The following is an 18,578-nucleotide window of genomic DNA, read 5'->3' on the forward strand; positions in this document are numbered from 1 at the left end:
GTGTCCTCCCTGTGGCTCTGTCCTCACGCTGCATTTCTGCCTCTTGCCAGGACACCAGTCCTGTGGGATTCGGGCCCTGCCTGCTGCCGTCATCCTAACTGCATTGCGTCCTTCAAGCCTATTTCCAGATCGGGTCACACCCATGTATCCGCTGTGCTGTGCTTAGTCATCAGCGGTCTCTGCCTCTTTGCTACCAGCCCGCCAGGCTCCTCTGTCCGCGGGATTCTCCAGGCAAGGATGCTGGAGTGGGGTGCCGCTTCCTTCTCCAGGGGGTCTTCCTGCCCCAGGGCTGGACCTGTGTCTCCTGAGTCTGCTGCACTGCAGATAGACTCTTTACCTGCTGAGCCATCTATCTATTCAGGGCAGCGGAGGGTTGGGGGAAGACACAATTCAACATCATCCATGTCAACTTGGGCAAGGGATTTCATTTCCGTGACCATCAGCTTCTCACTGTCGAAAGAGGGCAGTCATCCAGACGTGTTGCACCTTCGAGGAGCGTGGGAAGCAGCAGGTGAAAATTCCTGGCACTTGTTTGGTGCTCGAGAAACGTTCTTCCCTGTCCTCCACTCCTCCAGCCCAGCTTCTTGGCCTCCCATCCTTGCTCGGGTTGCTCACAAAGCTCCTTTGGATTTTTCCATACCACCTCACGGGAAAACCTCAAAGAACTTTCTGGCCAACCCACTAGTTACTTTCTCCACACATAGACATTTCTGTAGACACCATGCGATGTGCAGAGATGACCCAGTGCCCTGGGGAAGATCACACACTTCGAGGACAGATAAAAATTGGATTCACCTTTATAGCACAACATAGAATTTGTACCACATCCTGAGAAGCACGCAGGTGCAGTACCGAGAGAGGGAGAATTCCTGCTCAGTGTCTTGCCAAGGACCTCACAGCAAGTCGCTGCAAAGCTGAAACCTGAGTCTGGGTTTAGGTCCCCAGTCCAGTTTCTTTCCTATTCAGAAACATTATGCAGTTATGTTCGTTCTCACCTTTGAACCCCTCGAACGTGGTAACGCATAATCCCTTTTGGCCCCCTGATGCCCTCAGGTCATGTGCCAGCATCTCTGGGGAATGCCCATCACCTTCAGGTGGTCCCTCCACTGCCCCCTGCAGCTTCCTCCTGCTTCCCAAGCCCCCACACACAACCTCTGTTATCCCTGATTCCTCTGCTCTGTGCCAGCCTGGAAAGGCCCTCTTCTCTTCTGCAGCAACCACAATAAGACCAGCTTAAAAAAAAAAAAAACACAGCAGATACCAAGTCTAGTGCCTACTGGGTAGGAAAGCATATTCTTGCCTCTTATTTTAAAAAAAGGAAAAATAATCACTGAATATCATCGACAGATCGTCTTAGACCATTCGGTGTGATCAAAACGATGAGCGGGAGCTTTCAGAGCCTCGCCCCTGGCACTCCAAATGCGTGTTCAGCCTCTGCTGCTGTTTTTACCCCCTTCTGTGCCCTGAGTTAATACATGAGCAAAAATCTAGGTTTGAGAGGGAAGGGATGTTGCTGATGCAGCCATATTTATTTTGCCTGACTCGTGGCTAGCAGGACGATGACGATGCTCAGTCCAGGGCAGATAAAGTGGTGGGTTGTGGGGGACAGCGCTAAAAGGATTTTAGAGAGGAAACGAAAGTCTGCTGTTGGAAAGGTCACACAGGTGTGTTTTCTCAGGGGTAACGCTGTGCCCCAGATCCGTAGCTCCTGCTGCCCTGCCCCCAAGCCCCGAGCCCACACAGTGGACACCCTGGTTTCTCTTCTGTGCCTGCAGAAATGAAGAAGTGGCGTGGCTGCCAGCGGGGCTTCCCAGGTGACTCTAGGGGTAAAGAATCCGCCTGCCAATGCAGGAGACCTGAGAGACATGGGTTCAACCCCTGGGGCAGGAAGACCCCCTGGAGGAGGGCGTGGCCACCCACTCCAGAATCTGCCTGGAAAATCCACAGAGGAGCCTGGCGGGCTACAGTCCACGGGGTCGCAAAGCACCGGACATGACTGGGTGACAGCATGCCCACGTGACCGCCAGCGGGACACGTCCAGCTCGGGTCGGGGAGGGTGGAGGGGGGTGGGCAGCCAAAGGTGCAGGGGATTCATTGTTTCCCTCGGGAAGCAGACCACCTTTTAGAAGATGCCAGATTTGCTGCAACAAACTTGAGATGGAAAGCTAAGATGTTCCACAGAAACTGACAGAGAATTGCGGTGATTTACTGATCGGCAGTAAGTTCCCAGGGTGGCCCAACGTGAGGGTTATAAACACACCAGATGCCGCCCTGTGTTCCTCTCCTTCCTCCTGTGCTCATCCTCCCCGCGTCGTCCTCCCCGCCCCGCCCCTCCCCTTTCTCCTAACGCTGTGTTGCTTGTATGCCAGGTTAAATGCCTTTGCATCCTTTTTTTTTTTTTTTTAAATGGGTCATATAATCTTTAAAGACCTTTTTTTTTACAAACCCAGAGGAAAACTTTATATAGCCATGAATTTCAGCCAGAGAGTGAAATTTAATTATTTGGAGGAATTTTCCAAAAATAAAAGGTCCCTCTAGAAGATTTAAAGCACTCGGTCTCCACTCTATGGGGAGGGCACTTCTCTGCTCCTCACTTATGTAAGGCTTCTGGGCGCTTTGGTCTTCCTTTACTATAGATTCTAACTACATCTAGATTCACTCTCAAACATTGATAAAGAATGTTGGAATATCTTAAATGGTGTATTTTAAGAGTATTCTAAAAATCTAAATGAGAACTAATAAGTTCGTATTCTTTCTCTTCGAACGCGCTTTTGATAAATGGTTTGCATCTCTCTTGGTAATATTAAAGGTACGCTAGAGGACTAAGAAGTATATTTGGTTCCTTTTAAAGTCACATCCATGTAAAGGGCAAGGGCTGTTCCAAGTGATCCAGGGTGAGATGCGCGACACACAGCGGTGTGAGGGCACAGAGGGCAAAGTAAGAACGGGGAAGGATTTGAAAACTGGGTAACAAAGGCAACACTGCTGAAGAAAGCCGTTTGCTTGACCAGTTCACTCATGGCTTTCCTGTCCCCGCTGCTTTTGCAGGTACAGGCCCTTGGCCGAGACCCTCCCTGGCAACGAGAGGACACTGCCCGCTGAGGAGAGGTGCCGGCTGGCCCTGAAGCACTGCCCGTTACCTGGGTGGCAGGTGGGTGACCCCCAAGCTCCTACCAGAGCAGGTCAGGGTTGCCAGTAGGTGAGCTGAGTCATTGCAGGAGCTGCCCAAGTGTGTGTGTGTGTGTGTGTGTGTGTGTGTGTGTGTGTGTGTGCTCAGCCGCTTCAGTTGTGTCCGACCCCGTGGACTGTAGCCCATCAGGCTCCTCTGTCCATGGGATTCTCCAGGCAAGAATACTGGAGTGGGTTGCCGCTGCCTGAGACTCACCAGCAAAACCAAAGTGCTGTGATGTGTTTGGCAAAGACAGATGCCAAGCGTAGTCCCTGATTCACCAGTTTCATCAGCAAACATAGGACAAAGGAAGCCCGGAGCCAATGTTTATGACTCAGGGAGGAGTTCAGGATCGAGTTTGCCTGCATCTCAGACCCCAACATAGGCAGCAGAGCCTTCTGGAGTGTCTAAAAGGGGAGAAGTTGGAGGAACCAAAACAGGGGTGGTTGACGGAGCCCAGGGTTCCCTGGCGTGGAAGCCATGCTTCCAGAGGGGGAAGGAGCAGGAGACGGAGCAGGAGTGTGCTCTTCAGAAACCCAGAGGCGCAGTCTGGATCTTGTTTAATCCCTGAAGCAACTCAGAAGGCCACCTCGACTAGTGCCAGGAAGAGGAATGTGAAATGTAAAAGAACTGAGGAACAGAACTGAGCAGTGATGGGAGTCGGGGTCCTCGACACCAGGAATTCCTGCAAGTTTCTAGCTGTGAAGCATCTGAACCTGCACAGGAGGCAGTAGCCGGTAGTTTTGGCAAAACAGAACAATTACGGGGGAGCAGATATAAGCCTCATCTTTAGAGATGATGGGGAGGCAGAGTGTCTCTGAGGGAAAATGTATGATGGCTGATGAGGCCAAGAAAGGTGCTTTAGTGCAAAACGACACGAAGAGGCGGTGCAGACTAGCTGATGTGTCTGAAAGGGGAAGACAGGGTCGGTAGGGCAGGTGTTGAGCCCTGGGGTGACACCAGCATCCTCACCCATCCATGGTGAAGAACCAAGAACCTAGCATTTTAGCATGGATGAGTAACGGTTTAATTGTCGGTGCCACCCAAGCACTTTCTTTATTATCCTATCTCCTGTTCTTTCCCTTTTTTAACTAATAACGGAGTTGAACTTTAAATAGCGGTCTGAAGGAGGACGCGCACACAGCCTGTAGTAGGCACAGATGCACATCCGTGCCAAAAGACAGGATAAAAAAAGGAGGGGGAAGGAGGAGCTGCTAACAGAGAGTGAAGTCAGCGAGCAGCGCAGGACTCAGCGGCATCAGACGTGGGGCTCGCGTGCAGAACCGTTCCACAGGCTGGAGGGAGTGAAGTTATTTCAGCTGACTCACTCTCAGAACTTTAAGCCAGTGTCTGGGGAAAGATGGAGGGCAGGAGAAGAAGGGGGCGACAGAGGACGAGATGGTTGGATGGCATCACCGACTCAATGGACATGAGTTTCTGAGCAAACTCCAGGAATTGGTGATGGACAGGGAGACCTGGCATGCTGCAGTCCATGGGGTTGCAGAGAGTCAGACATGACTGAGCGACTGAACAACAATTGAACAGAAGTGAATAGAGAACACAAAGATTTTGTTACATTTTGCTCTTTAACAAACACAGATAACAACTTTATTAATGTTGAGAAAGAACCTTGAGTTGTTGAGGAATCTGGGAAGATTCTTCCACTAAGAGAGGGACTGGCAGGAACCACAACACCTGACCAGCCTTCGGTCTTCCAAGACACCTGATTGGAGTCTGGAGTCAAACAAGGAGGGAGGGGGCCCAGGGAACAACCCAGGGCAGCCAGGCAGCTGTCCCTCTCCCCACGTGTGCTAGGACACTTTTGACTTTGCCACTGGGTATGGTGTGACGCTGAACCTCACGCACACTGGGCCTTTGAAAAAGTACCTCAAAACAAAACATGGGGAAGAGTTCCCATTTCATTACACTAATTTATTTTCCTTGGCTTTTTTATCTCCTTAAAGGAGGCCAAAGAAAAGAAGAAACGTATTCATCTGCAGATCGTATTTGTTTATGCCTTCCATCTTGAATAGTTAGGAAAGGTGGCTTTCTTCAGCTTCTCTAAGACGTAACCTTTCATATTCTCTATGCTATAAGACAAATTATTCACTCTAGAGAAATAAAGTGTATTCCTATTTCACTCTTGTACTAGTCAGAAGGCAAATGATTAAAAAAAACAAACAGCTAACTTCTTATCTAAAAAGCCAGACCCCTCAGTTTCAGAAGTAAAGCGTTTGTTTGCAACGCGTTGAAAGTTGCAGGCAAAGTTGTTACCACTCTCTTGTGGGAGGTTAACAAGAACGAGGATTAAATAAGAAATGTTTGAATCAGCAGCCGGTCATAATGGGTGGTTTTGTTCAGGCACCATGGTCCTCGGATTGCTAAGAGGCCAACATATGTTTCCATGAAGCAGCCCTATGCATCCTCTGGCTCCGAGTGGTTAGCCATGAAACTGATGGCTATTCTCCTCCATACGCTTAGAAGTGATGCTCGAAGAGGAAGACTGGAGCCATCCTTGGCTGCGTGAATCTGCACGAAGTGTTAGCGAGAAATTCTATTCCCTGAACTGAAAAGCGGGTCTTTTCTGTGGCTCTCATGGGTCTTGAGGATCCTATGAGATCACTTCCTCTCTCCCTGACAGCCATCACAACCTGTGCAGGAAACCTTCACAGCATCAGCACGGGGGCTCTAGCTCCATCGCTCCTGTTCTTTTGCACATTAGAGCGATTCTGCACGTGCTGCTGAACACTGGGGTCTGCTTCTGTTGCACACGAGGAGACAGTCGTCTTCCCATCAGCGCTGTGTGTTTGTTTAGTGATCCGCGTGTGCTGTTTGCTGTTCATGTAGCCGTGGGATTGAAGTCAGTACTCGAGGCCTTGGGATTTCTGAAATCTCATCAGCAATGATTCCTCTCATCCTGGACGTCTGTTACAACAACTCTGAGGATGTTTTATTTATTTTGCTTTGCTTTATCCAAGTTAACCCTGATAGCGAACAATGCCATGCGGCAGAAAGAAAGGAGGCAGTGAACAGGAATAAGCTGACTACAGACGTGAGGAAGTCACTGTAGAGATTGGATTCCTGATCAAAATGCAAGGTGGGGCGAATATTTCGTCTCGGCCAGAAGGCCCTTTGGCAGGACCAGACCCGGCTGTTCAGTGGCGGGTTCTTTCCGCTGCACTCGCTCCGATCTGTATCTTTTAATGTAGCCACTGAAAGTCCCTTTACTCGGACGACAGAACTTGAAAGGCACAGATTATGCTTCCAGAGCAGGGCTTTGATCAGAGGCACCGGGAGGTTCCTTGATGAGCCTGGCAGATTGCTTCCTGCAGTTAGTGTCTTTTTTTTTTCCCGTTTCTCATGCACCCGGTAGATGGAGATAAAACAAGCTGGCTGCTTGCCATTGCTGCCAGTTCTGATTGGAATCTGTCTTAAGTGAGCATCAGCCCCCTGACCCTTCTACACCCACGGCTTTGGGAGGCTGGGTCCCGACTTAAGGAAAAAGAAGGAGGAGAAAAGGGAGAGCAGGAGGAACTGGGCTCAAGGGAGGAAATGTTTGGTCCTGTCTGGTGTGTAATGTCCGTTCTAGTCTGAGAGCAGAGACCTGGCTGCTCCAGGCACCCAGGGATGCCACAGGGCTGGCCAGCATCCACGGTCCAGGTGCCACCCCAGGAGTGCTCACCTCGCCTTGACCCCTTGGGCAGAGGCAGGCAGAGACCCATCCTGCTGAACCAAGTGGCAGCGCCCCCAGCAGGCAGGTGGCCAGGCCGTGTTCCTGCCTCCCCGTCCTTCGCTCTTGTCCTCACTCCTGAGGTCACCCAGCCTGTCTTCTACCGAGCCACTCCTGTCTGTCCCCGACCAGTGGAGTAAGGCGTGTTGAGGAGGCTGTGTCCACCCTGTGGACTGCATGTCTCCAGCAAGGGCATCTCAGAGGCATATGCTTGGTGCAGACTTGCCCAGCCGGTCAATGAGTCTTTGTCGGTAAGAAACCACCAAACGACTCTATATATGCAGACGTGGGCTTCTCAAGTGGCATGGTGGTAAAGAACCGCCTGCCAGTGCAGGAGATGTAAGACACTCAGGTTCGATCCTTGGGTTGGGAAGATCCCTGGAGGAGGGCATGGCAACCCACTCCAGTATTCTAGCCTGGAGAATCCCATGGACAGAGGAGCCTGGCAGGCTACAGTCCAGAGTCGCAAAGAGGCAGACAGGACTTAGAGGCTAAGCACTCACCCACATACACAAACATATATGAATCTTTAAAATCTGGAATAATTCACAGAAACCTAAGAGCACTGATATCTGAAGGATGGTTTCGAGATGAGAGTCAAATGGAATTTTAGCGTATGTCTATATTTAGAAGGTGAAATGAATTCATAGGTTACTTCTGTAATTAAAGATAATTTTTAGAATTTGTAATCACTACCTAAATTTAGCTTAAGTGGAACATTGCATGGGGCCAATTTAATTATTTTAAGCATGTATGAAAAAATTGTAAGTCACACGGACAGTGCTTTTCCTAAAGCACTTTTGTTTCCAAAAGAGCAATTAACCTGTTGGTAGTTCACACCACCAGCCCTTACTTCGCCAAGGAATCTTCATAGGATTTGAGCTGGTCATCACAAGTTTGGGCAGACTCAGTCCTGCCATTGCTTGCTGTACATTATCAACATCACTGCTTTAATAGAAGGTGGTTTTAACTTGATGAGAAGTGAAGGAAAATTGTGAAGCTAGAAAGGCATCAGTGCTTGGCGGTTTCTTGTTCATGTGCATGACAAGTTTTAAAAACACTCTGGACGAGCTTTATCCTTATTTCAAAGCAGAATTTAAGTAAGTTGCTCAAAAAGCAATTGAAGTTTCCTGAAATGATTCGAATAGACTCTACAGGACTGACTTCCAGGATGGTTTTGTGTGTCACCAGAGGTATTTTTCTTCATGAAACAAAAAGTCTATGGATTACTTCTTTTGTGGAGGGAAAAACAATCAAACTGTTTTGAAAATAAGTTAAATGAAGCTACTAGTTATTAACTTTCTGCTATCTGGTATTTTAAAAAATTATTCAGGTATTTCATTTATTTAAATATATATATTTTTAATTCGGTCCCACTTTAAAAGTTACCTTTAAAAATAATCCCTCCAGTCTGTGTTCATTTATCAAACCTTTTCTGCCCGATTTTCACAGCCATATACCAGCGATGGGCAGGCCTGTATTAGCCATGCTATGTCACTTCCGTAAAGGGGGAAACTTCTGAAACTAATTCTAAGTGGAAAAATAAATGGTATCATCTGATTTTCACACATTTTATATGAATCAACTGGGTAGGGGATGCTGTCTTCTGTGTAGTTCTTTGAATGCTATATTCATTTTCAAGCCATCTGGAGGGTGATGAAGAGAGAAACGGATCTCTCTGTTCAGGGGCACCAGGGTGTTGTGCAGCCCCCCACTTGGCAAGGCTTCCACACCGACGGCTTTTACTGTCCTTCCAGACAGTTCTAGGACTCTGGGGTGAGGGGAGCCTCGTGGACAAGCAAAGGCGTTCCGTGCGATGCCTGTCACAGGACATCGTGGAAGGAGAAGCTGAGATGATAACCTCAGGGAGACTTCCTGCATTCTCTAATGCCATGAGGATGGGGAGTCAGACACAAGAGGGCTCCCGATGACTTGCTCAAGGTGGCACAGACGGGAAGTAAAGAATCTGCCTGCAATGCGGGAGGCGCGGGTTCGATCCCTGGGTTGGGAAGATCCCCTGGAGGAGGGCATGGCAACGCACTCCAGTATTCTTGCCTGGAGAATCCCATGGACAGAGGAGCCTGGTAGGCTAGTCTATGGCATCACAGAGTCGTACACAACTTAGCAACTGAACAACAATAACACACAATCAGGCAGACTGTGATTTGGGGAAATAGTTCTTGATGGAAATGTGACATAAAATGCAGAGTGAAGTGACCTAGCAATATGGAATACAGAGTTTTGTAAGAAATTAACGTTTGTGTATAGAATAATAATTGCAAATATTCAAACAATAAAGTCCATGGCTAAAGAAAAAAAAAATGTAGCAGCTAAACTCCAGTAAAAATTTTTAAAAATGTAGTTTAAGGAAGAAAAAAAGAGAGAGACACCAAAAGAACTAGAAGAAAGCAAACCCCAAATTCAGTGAAGTCCACTCTCCCTGTTTGTGCTTATTCACTACCAGAGCAATCACAGTCATTGTTTTCTGCATCAGCTTCCTCTGAGGTAGGTTTCATCCTCCACATCCTCTCACGTAAGGCATGGCCTAGATTCCACCGCGTGTCTTTCTGAAATATATGGCCCTGCAAGGATTCACTCTGACAGTGCTGAGAATTGCAAGATTAACATTTTACCATAACATTAAATAAAATCAGTTGGATGAAGGATTTATTATTTTCATTAATCTAAAATAGTCCAGTAGAGAAAAGATAAAAGAGCGAGCAAGAAACTGTTCAAGTTTTAAACATGCTCCACTTTCTTTACATCTTCGAAGACGAGACAATTGTATTAGGGCCCTTGGCTCTTATTAGTACAATAAATTAATGGTTTATAGCCTTTGTTTTATTACTGGAGGAGCACTTCGTAAATCAACCACAAGTACAAGCTAGAAAATAGCCTATAAAACTACTCTTTCTCTGTAGTTCTTCCTCTTTCTCTGGCATTATTACTGTTGAGCATAATGAAAAATAGATATCTAAGAGTATAGTGTGTGCATTATGACTGGGAATTGCTGTATATGCACACATATTTATTTCCATTTTTTCTCAGGTTCTAAACACATTCATATACACATATGTGATTGTGATTTTGTTACAAAGGGTTCGCTCTTTATAAGAAATTTGAACAGAAAATTAAAGAAGAAAATATAGATCTCACCCATCACTACTGAACTACCTACAGATAATTACCCCAGATGCTTGGTGTGTTCACGCAGTTTTTAAAAATAACATTATAGATGTTTGACTCTTGGTCAGTGGGCCTCCCTTTATACTCTGAGGACAGATATTACGTCTCTTTTTTTTTCTTACATATTTTCACACACACGTGTGTGTGTTTCACAATCACACCTCCAACGGTCTGTCAGAACAGACCCTCAGCGTGTGTTTAATGACTGAATGAACGAATCTCCTCCTCACCCCAAGCTCCCTTTGGAAATGGAAGCGTGCGCAGTCGAGTCTTGCCGCTCGTGTGCTCGTCTCTCTCTTAAAGCGATTCCAGTTTTCCCTCTCAGCCTCTCTAGGCAGAAAGCTCAGGCCAGTCATGTCTGGCACTCAACCGTTGCTAGGCGAGAGCGGGCGATGCCCGCTGCGAACCCGGCTTCTCACGTCTTAGCAATCAGGCCCCTCTCCTCGGACTCCAGGTCTGCTGGTGGAGCGAGTCAGCTCCACTGGTGAGCCCCACTTTGTGTGTGTCCCGCGGTCACACAAGCAGGCGAGCCGCCATCTTGGGGAGGAGCAGCCTGTGCCCCTCACGGGGGGAACGGGGACGTGGACCGTGAGCAGAAAACCCATAGAGAGCTACCGGTTAGGGTCCTGCAAGCCCTCGCTGAGGGGAATCCCGGGGTCCCGGGGTCAGGTGGGGGGGACCTGAAGGGCATACCCGCCGCCATGGAGTCCAGGCTGAGACCCGAGGTCTGGCGACGCACGGGCTGGACCGGAAGTAGTGGGCAGCGAGGCACGGGCTGGGCCGGAAGTAGCGTGTGGCGAGGCACGGGCTGGGCTGGAAGTAGTGGGCAGCGAGGCACGGGCTGGGCCGGAAGTAGCGTGTGGCGAGGCACAGGCTGGGCCGGAAGTAGCGTGTGGTGAGGCACAGGCTGGACCGGAAGTAGTGGGCAGCGAGGCACGGGCTGGGCCGGAAGTAGCGCGCAGGGGGCGGGCGTGCTGCCCCGGGGAGGGTGGCCCCCCGAGAAGAGCCCCGAGCGCCAAGTCCCAGCTGTGGAGGGGAGAGCGCCCCGCTGCGAGGCCGTGTTTCTCAGCCTCTGCTCTTCGCCTGTCAACCCCACTCCCCAGGAAGGAAAATGGATGAGGCACTTAGGCTGGGGCACGGGGTGCAGAGTCCCTCAGCTGTTAGGGGGTTTGCGGCCCCTCGAGACTCGCCTTCCTGGGTCGGCCGGCCTCCGGGTTACTGCTTTTGGGAGAGTGGGGGTCGTGCCTACACCCGCCCCAGGTCCATCTCTTCTGCATCAGTCCGCCGTGTGCTGTGTGCATGCTCAGTCCTGTCCGACTCTGTGCGACCCCGTGCACTGGAGCCGGCCAGACTCCTCTGTCCACGGGATTCTCCAGGCAAGAGTACTGGAGTGGGTTGCCATTTCCTCCTCCAGGGCATCTTCCCCACCCAGGGATCAAACTTGGGTCTCTTGCATCTCCTGCATTGGGAAGCAGGTTCTTTCCCACTGCGCCACCTGGAATGATGTAGTCATTCAACAAGCCCTTATTAAGCACCTGTTGTATGCCACAACCTTGTCATAGCTAAGGGGTTTTGCCCATTATGAACCAGTGTCACCCTCTGGGGCAGAATCGCCCTTCAGAATGGATGCTTAGAGGGACATGGGGTCCAGAGCTATAGGGACTGTGAGCAAAGCTCAGCATCCTACTTCAGGTTCGATGTGAAACCATTGAGCTTTAAGGAGAGTGTCACCGTGATCCAATTCAGGCTTCAAACATGAGAAAACAAACAAACAAAAAGAAATGTATCACTGGAAAGCAAATCTAGATCTGGGGATCGAGGCAACAAGCTTTAGATAGTAACCCGCATGAGACAGAGCAGGTACAGATGGACACACAGGGTGGCTTAGGCAGAGAAGGGATAGGACCTCACAGGGACCTTCAGTCAACAAGCACGTGACCTTTTATTGACTCAAAGAGTGAACACTTTTAAAACCAGCACATCAGTTTAGGTCGGGAATATGCTCATGCTCTTATGTCCAAGTGTGAATTTGCTGCACAAAATAAGTGTGGAGCTCTGAAAGATGGAAAAGACCATATGATATTGCTTACATGGGAAACCTGAAAGAGAGATGCTGCAGATGAACTTCTTTCCAAAACAGAAATAGCGTCACAGATGTCACAAACTTCGGGTGACCAGGGTGGAAGTGAAGGGGACGGGACAAATCGGGAGTTTGGGATTGATATATACACATTACTGTATATAAGTAGATAAGTAATAAGGTATATCAAGGGGGACTCAATACTCTGGAATGACCTATATGGGAAAAGGATCTAAAGAGTGGGCATATGTGTGTGTGCCCTTATGCATTAAGTCACTTCAGTTGTGTCCGACTCTTTTGCGACCCTATAGACTGTAGCCCGCCATGCTCCTCAGTCCATGGGACTCTCCAGGCAGGAATACTGGAGTGGGTTGCCATGCCGTCCTCCAGGGGATCTTCCCCACCCAGGGATCAAACCTGAGTCTCTTATCTCTCCTGCATTGGCAGGTGGGTTCTTACCACTAGCACCACCTGGGAAGCCCCCATGCATGTGTATAACTGATTCACTTTTCTGTACATCTGAAACTGACACAACGTTGTAAATAAACTAAATTCCAGTAAAAATTATACTAAAAAAAAAAAAGGAAAGATGGAAAAGACCTGGCCCTGTAGGCAGTGAAAGCAGAAGACAGTTCACAAAGTAAACATAGGTGAGTTGCAAAGCAAACGAATGTACCACAGAAGAAATATTTGTAAAATTAGGAAGGCTAGGTAATCTTTTAAAAATATCTTAGAAGGCTTCCTGGAGCAGGGAATGACAACCCACTTTGGCATTCTTGCCTGGAGAATCCCAGGGCCAGAGGAGCCTGGCAGGCTACAGTCTATGGAGTTGCAAAGAGTTGAACTCGGCTGAGTGACTAACACACTAAAATACTCTCAAAGAGCAATATCAGCCCAGATGATGAGGACACGGGGTCATGAAGACTCACGTCTACAGCAGGAAAGCCAGCGTCAGGGAACGCAGTGGCAGCAGCACGGAGGGTGCTGGTGGGGGCAGGGCTCTTGACTTGGTGTCCGCACCCCAGCAGGGACAACGGTGTGATTGTGTTTATGCTGCTGTTAATCATTTACAACCTCACATTCCACGGGGCAGGGTAACTGGTATTGACATTCTTGAGGCCCTTTTGTTAAAAAGACAGAGCAAAGGTGCTCCCTGAGAGGATCCATTAACTTACCCAGTGCACTTTTTTGGAGCTAATCAACCTTGTTTGGGTTTGGCTTTGGTTTGCTTTTCACAAAGTGTCATTCTGGAAAGAAGAGATGTTTTAAGCACTCTTGACCAGATTGGTGTGATTTCCATAATGAAATAATACATAGGATCCCATGGTACATAATTCACTCGTAAGCTCAAAATAGTGGTTTTTATTCGTCACTGCTTGCTATACAGGTCATAGTATTCTGGGTGAGAGTAATTAATTTTTCTTAATCTGTAATTACATGTAATTCGAGCCAAACCACCTTTTTCAAATACCAGAAGATACAGTACTTATTAGAGTGTGTGGATGTAATTATCTTTTCTGTGTTAAAGTTAAAATTCAAGAATGGTCTGTTTATAAAAAAGAGAAAAGAACTTATGTTTAGCACAAATGTATTCTTTGGCGATGTTTTAAAGTGCAATCAGAGCCAGACTGAACTTTAGGATATCTATATTAGCCACCATGAAAATGTAAAATATGGAAATACTAATAATAAGTATAAATTCATAAGACAGTGATCTTCTTTAGAAACGTAACAGATCAAAGAAGTAAACAGGGCTGCACTCGCCCTCTGCAGTGGCCCACACTCCATCTGTGGACTGTGCTTCTCGCTGAACCTGAATAAATCCATTTCTTACCTAAAAAGAAAAAAAAATTTTTTTAAAGAAGTAAATAGGGGAAATATGTGAATTCAGCCTGGAGGAGACGGCTTTTAGTTAAATGGTTGTTTCATTGAGCTTCCTGAAAGTATAAAACATGTTCCATTCATCCTTGTGGTCTAGAGCCTGGCACAGGGCCTGGTACTAGTAGAGCCCTTGACAAATGTGTGATTTATGAACAGGGTGATGGAGGGAGGGGTGGATAGAAGGATAGAGGGCTGGATGTAAAGAGGGAGGGAGGGGTGGATAGAAGGATGGATGGGTGGGTGGATGCGTGATGAGTGAAGAGACAGATAAGACAGATGGTAGGTTAAGTGGGTGAATAAACGTGAGAGAGGAAAACCAGGAAAGATGTAGTACACAGTGTACCTAAGTCCTATGTGAAAATGAGAACGAGCCGGGAACGTGGGAAGGTCTGTTCATAGCATGCAAGTGGGAATGTAGGCGTTCGTGGGGGACTGTTTCTGTCTGGAAGAGATTACCTGGTGGGCACAGAAAGTGCTTTGCATGGTGCAAAGGAGAAGAACTGTTTTACAGGAACACGGTGACATTCTCAGATCAGCAGGGAGAGAAACAATTCTGATGGGAGAGAGGCACAGACATCGAAATACAGGAGAGAGTGTGTTGTTCTTGTCGTTGTCAATAAAGCTGTTTTGAAAACTGAACAGGTCGACATTGGGAGGGCACTTTAAGTAAATTCCAACATTACAGTGAAAGAAGTTGACTACTTTTAATCCTGCTATGATTTTATATATCTTGTCTTTAAGTGGGAAGTATGCATTTGAATAATGCTGGTGTTTTTAGAGCCAAGGAGATTAAAAATTTCAAAGAGTAATTTTTTATCTATAATAACGAGGGTACAGCATTTTGCAGCATAAATATCAGCCCCCACAGTAAACTCTTTCTCAGTCAAATCTAATCTGTGATAACTATTAATAAAAAGCTGCCAAATATTGCAGACATAGATATACAGGGATGGCACGTAACCAAACAGTGGCAACAGCAGTGACATCTTTCACTAAGGATGCTGCTCAGATGCTGCGGGCCCTTGACACAAGGCTCGCATGGGTTTCTGCCCTCAGAGAGTGCGTGAGAAGTTAGAATCTCAAGTCAATAACATCTCTTTTAGAGGAGTAAAAAGTGTTAGGCCACCAGAGATTAATAAAGATCATATTATGAAGGCGTTTGAGTGCCAAACCCCAGAGTATGCATTTTAGCTTACAGGCAATACAAAATCATGGGAAGGTTTCTAGAGTGTTACTAGATTGGAGGCAGTGGCAAGGTGAGCCCAAGGGCAGGTAAAGAATTAGAGGATGGAGTCCTAGATTTGGATACAGTTATCTTATACCAGAATGTGATGGCACCAAAAATATGACACGTAACATCTGTTTCTCCAGCTGCATTAGACAACATTTTTTTCTTAAATGAATGCATTCACATAGTTTAAATGGATTTATTTTTTTAAGATTCAATTCTTTGAAATAAATAATTTTAAAAATCTGAGCTCACATTATAGCTACTATCCATAAAAGTCATTTTCTTTGAAATTCTGGGTTTTTTTTTCCGTTTTGTCATGCCATCTGCTTTCCTTCACCTAATATGTGTAAATGGTGCCCTTTATATTTTTCCAACAGTATCCTAGCCCACAAATATTTCACAGTCAAGTTGAACATTCCAACAGGTATTCCAATAATGACAAAAATGGGAATTCAGTGGCCTTCCGCTGTAGAGGTTGCTCTACAAGGTACATTGGAAGATAGAGATCTCTACAAGGTACATTCATGACATCGATACATTACTTTAATGAATTCATTGTTATAAAGTATCCACTAGACTGAGCGTTCATGAAGCCATCTGGGTTTTGAAGGATGAATAGGAGCCATTCTAGCAGGTGATTTAGAGAGAGATATGAAGAAAAAGACAGTGTTATATGTTAAGCCAGAAGGAGAAAAATGTTCCTATTTAGAAACAGTAAGAAATATGATATAATTTGAGAATAAACTCAATTGCATTGGAAAAGGATCTTGTACTATAGAAAGTCTAAGAAACATTTCAAGAGAGTTTGAGCATGATCTTAGAAATCATGCCCTGCTACTAAATAATTTTAAGCATAGATACAATGGACATGAACTTAGGCATGCTTCAGGAGATGGCGAGAGACAGGGAGGCCTGCTATGCTGTAGTCCATGGGGTCGCAGAGAGCCGGACACGACTGGGTGACTGAACCACAGCAAAGCATAATGAGACTGGTGTTTAGAAAGATACATTCAAAACTGTATCAGTAATTAAAACGTTTGAAGTCATCAATGACAATTTTGTTCAATCTCCTAAAATCTGTCACTTCAGAAAACAAAAACAAAAGCCCTAATGGTTTTCTAATAAAAACAGTGATGACTCTAATTCACAGATGGCTCTTCTGAAGGTAGTTTTGCCCACAATCTCCCAAACAGCAAGGGGTGATCGGACGAGGAGTGTCCCTAAAAAGATGAGGCCAGTGATGCAGGAAGGGTGGTGAACTGTTGAAGGACATCCCTGAAAAGGTGAAGGACGCCCCTGAAAAGGTGAGACCACGGAAGCAGGAACTGTGGGACCCTCTCCCCTTCCCAAGAAGGGCAGCCCTCCGTGTCTGCGTCTCTGGTTGGAAGCGACAGTCAGAGTTGAGGATGAGGACAGGGAGGTGGGGCAGGGATCTCGCAGGTGCCCTCAGCATCTCTAGCTCAGCCTCCAGGCCCCCTGCACTCCATGGCAACCGCCCATCCAGCCTTGTCTCAGCTCCCACAGCCTGCATCCCTGAAAAAAACCCTAAAAGCTGTATCAGTCACTGAAACTCTCCAAGTCATCAATGACAGTTTTGTTTCATCTTTTAAAATCTGTCCTTCAAGAAAGAAAGAAAAAAAAAAAAACCCTAATGGTTTTCTAATAAAAATAACGATGACTCTACTCACAGATGGTTTACTTTACAGGAGTCAGGATGACATTAAGGTTTTCGTCTCAGATAGGAACATGCTGCCTCCAGGGTGTACACGGGGAGGGCTTGGTGGGAGAACATGTCAGGCTCTCCTTTTCTCCGGTTGTGAGAACAGCTTTTTAGAAGAGAATGCAACCAAAGGCAAGAGTGGAGGTGCTCCCAACATTTGGTCTCATTCATTTGAACCGTAATTTGCTGGATTTGATATAGCATACCAAGGCACTGATTTCAGAGTAACTGTGTATGAATTCAGCACGCAAACGAAATTAAAATGACCAAAACTTTTCTCCTAGTCGGTGTCATTAATAGACAAGGTAAATCCCTGAAACGCAGGGATCTTGTCTGGGTTCTCCTGATGAAGACAGATTTCTTGATTAAAGTCCTACTAATCCTTAGTATAGATCCTTGTTGCTCAGCCGTAAAGAATTCACCTGCAATGTAGGAGACACAGGTTGGATCCCTGTGTCAGAAGATCCCCTGGGGAAGGGAATGGCAAGCTCTCCAGTATTCTTCCCTGGGAAATCCCATGGACAGAGGAGGAGCCTGGTGGGCCAGAGTCCATGGAGTCACAAAAGCTGGACATGACTGAGTGCCTAAACAGCAACAGTAATCCTTGGTATCACTCAGAGCAGAGGCCTTAAGGACTGGCATGTAATATTCAGAATAATTTCCGAAGAAGGAATCTGAAATACTACTAAATGGCTAATTTCATTTTTAAGGAGAAAGAAACATTTTGGGGGGTGAATCTGTTTCATATTTTTGAAGAATAAGATTTGGGATATTTTATTTTATAATCTCTTTGAAATGACTACATGTTTAATATATTCAGTAATGCTTCCTTAAGTTCTTACATCTTACATAATGAAAGTGAAAATGTTGCTCTGTCAGTGGAACGTGCATGTTAGTTGCTCAGTCGTGTACAACTCTTTGTGACCCCGTGGACTGCAGCCCGCCAGGCTCCTCTGTCCATGGATTCTCCAGGCAAGAATAGTGGAGTGGGTAGCCATTCCCTTCTCCAGGGGAGCTTCCTGACCCAGGGATTGAACTTGGATCTCCTGCATTGCAGGTGTGCCAGGGTCCAGCCCCGGTGGATCCAGGGTAATTCAAAGGGGAGACGGAATTGGTGTCCTAGGAAAAAACTTATTTAATTACAGATATAGAGAGAGATTAGAAACAGATAGTGTAGTAGGAAATATTAGTGGAGAAAAAGAGACTGAATAACTTGGTTTACGTGGGATACCAGTAAAATTCCAAGACAAGGAATTTGCACCATCTACGTTGGGCCACTGGTGCCACTTGAATATCGGAAGGTACCCCTCCTTGGGCTCCTTCTTGTGTGGAACTTAAAAGCCGGGGCAAGTAAGTAGACATGGCGAGCACTCATGCTCCAGATGGGAATTCAGCCAGAAAAACGGGGAGCAAGAAAGAACGACACGGGGGAACCAGTCTTTCCAGAAACTGATCTGATTTCTTTATTTTTTAGGTTTGCTTATATACCCTTTGTTTCACATAGAGACAAATGGAAATTTTAAAGGTACGCGGGGGTCAGCAGTCCTGACCTTTATCAAAATCAGGTGCTTCACATAAATG

The 18,578-nt window shown here is 46.7% G+C and overlaps 1 protein-coding gene across 1 annotated transcript in view; it reads left to right on the top strand.

The window, feature by feature from the left end:
* MYO16 (myosin XVI) overlaps positions 1-18,578 on the top strand; it is a 527,889-nt gene that overhangs the window by 423,622 nt on the left and 85,689 nt on the right. Inside the window, exon 28 of the mRNA XM_042255055.2 lies at positions 3,049-3,151. Within this exon, the coding sequence (XP_042110989.1) occupies positions 3,049-3,151 (103 nt within the window). The remainder of the gene's footprint in view (positions 1-3,048; positions 3,152-18,578) is intronic.

The sequence above is a fragment of the Ovis aries genome, chromosome 10 (genome assembly GCF_016772045.2).
Source record: "Ovis aries strain OAR_USU_Benz2616 breed Rambouillet chromosome 10, ARS-UI_Ramb_v3.0, whole genome shotgun sequence".
Classification (NCBI taxonomy): domain Eukaryota; kingdom Metazoa; phylum Chordata; class Mammalia; order Artiodactyla; family Bovidae; genus Ovis; species Ovis aries.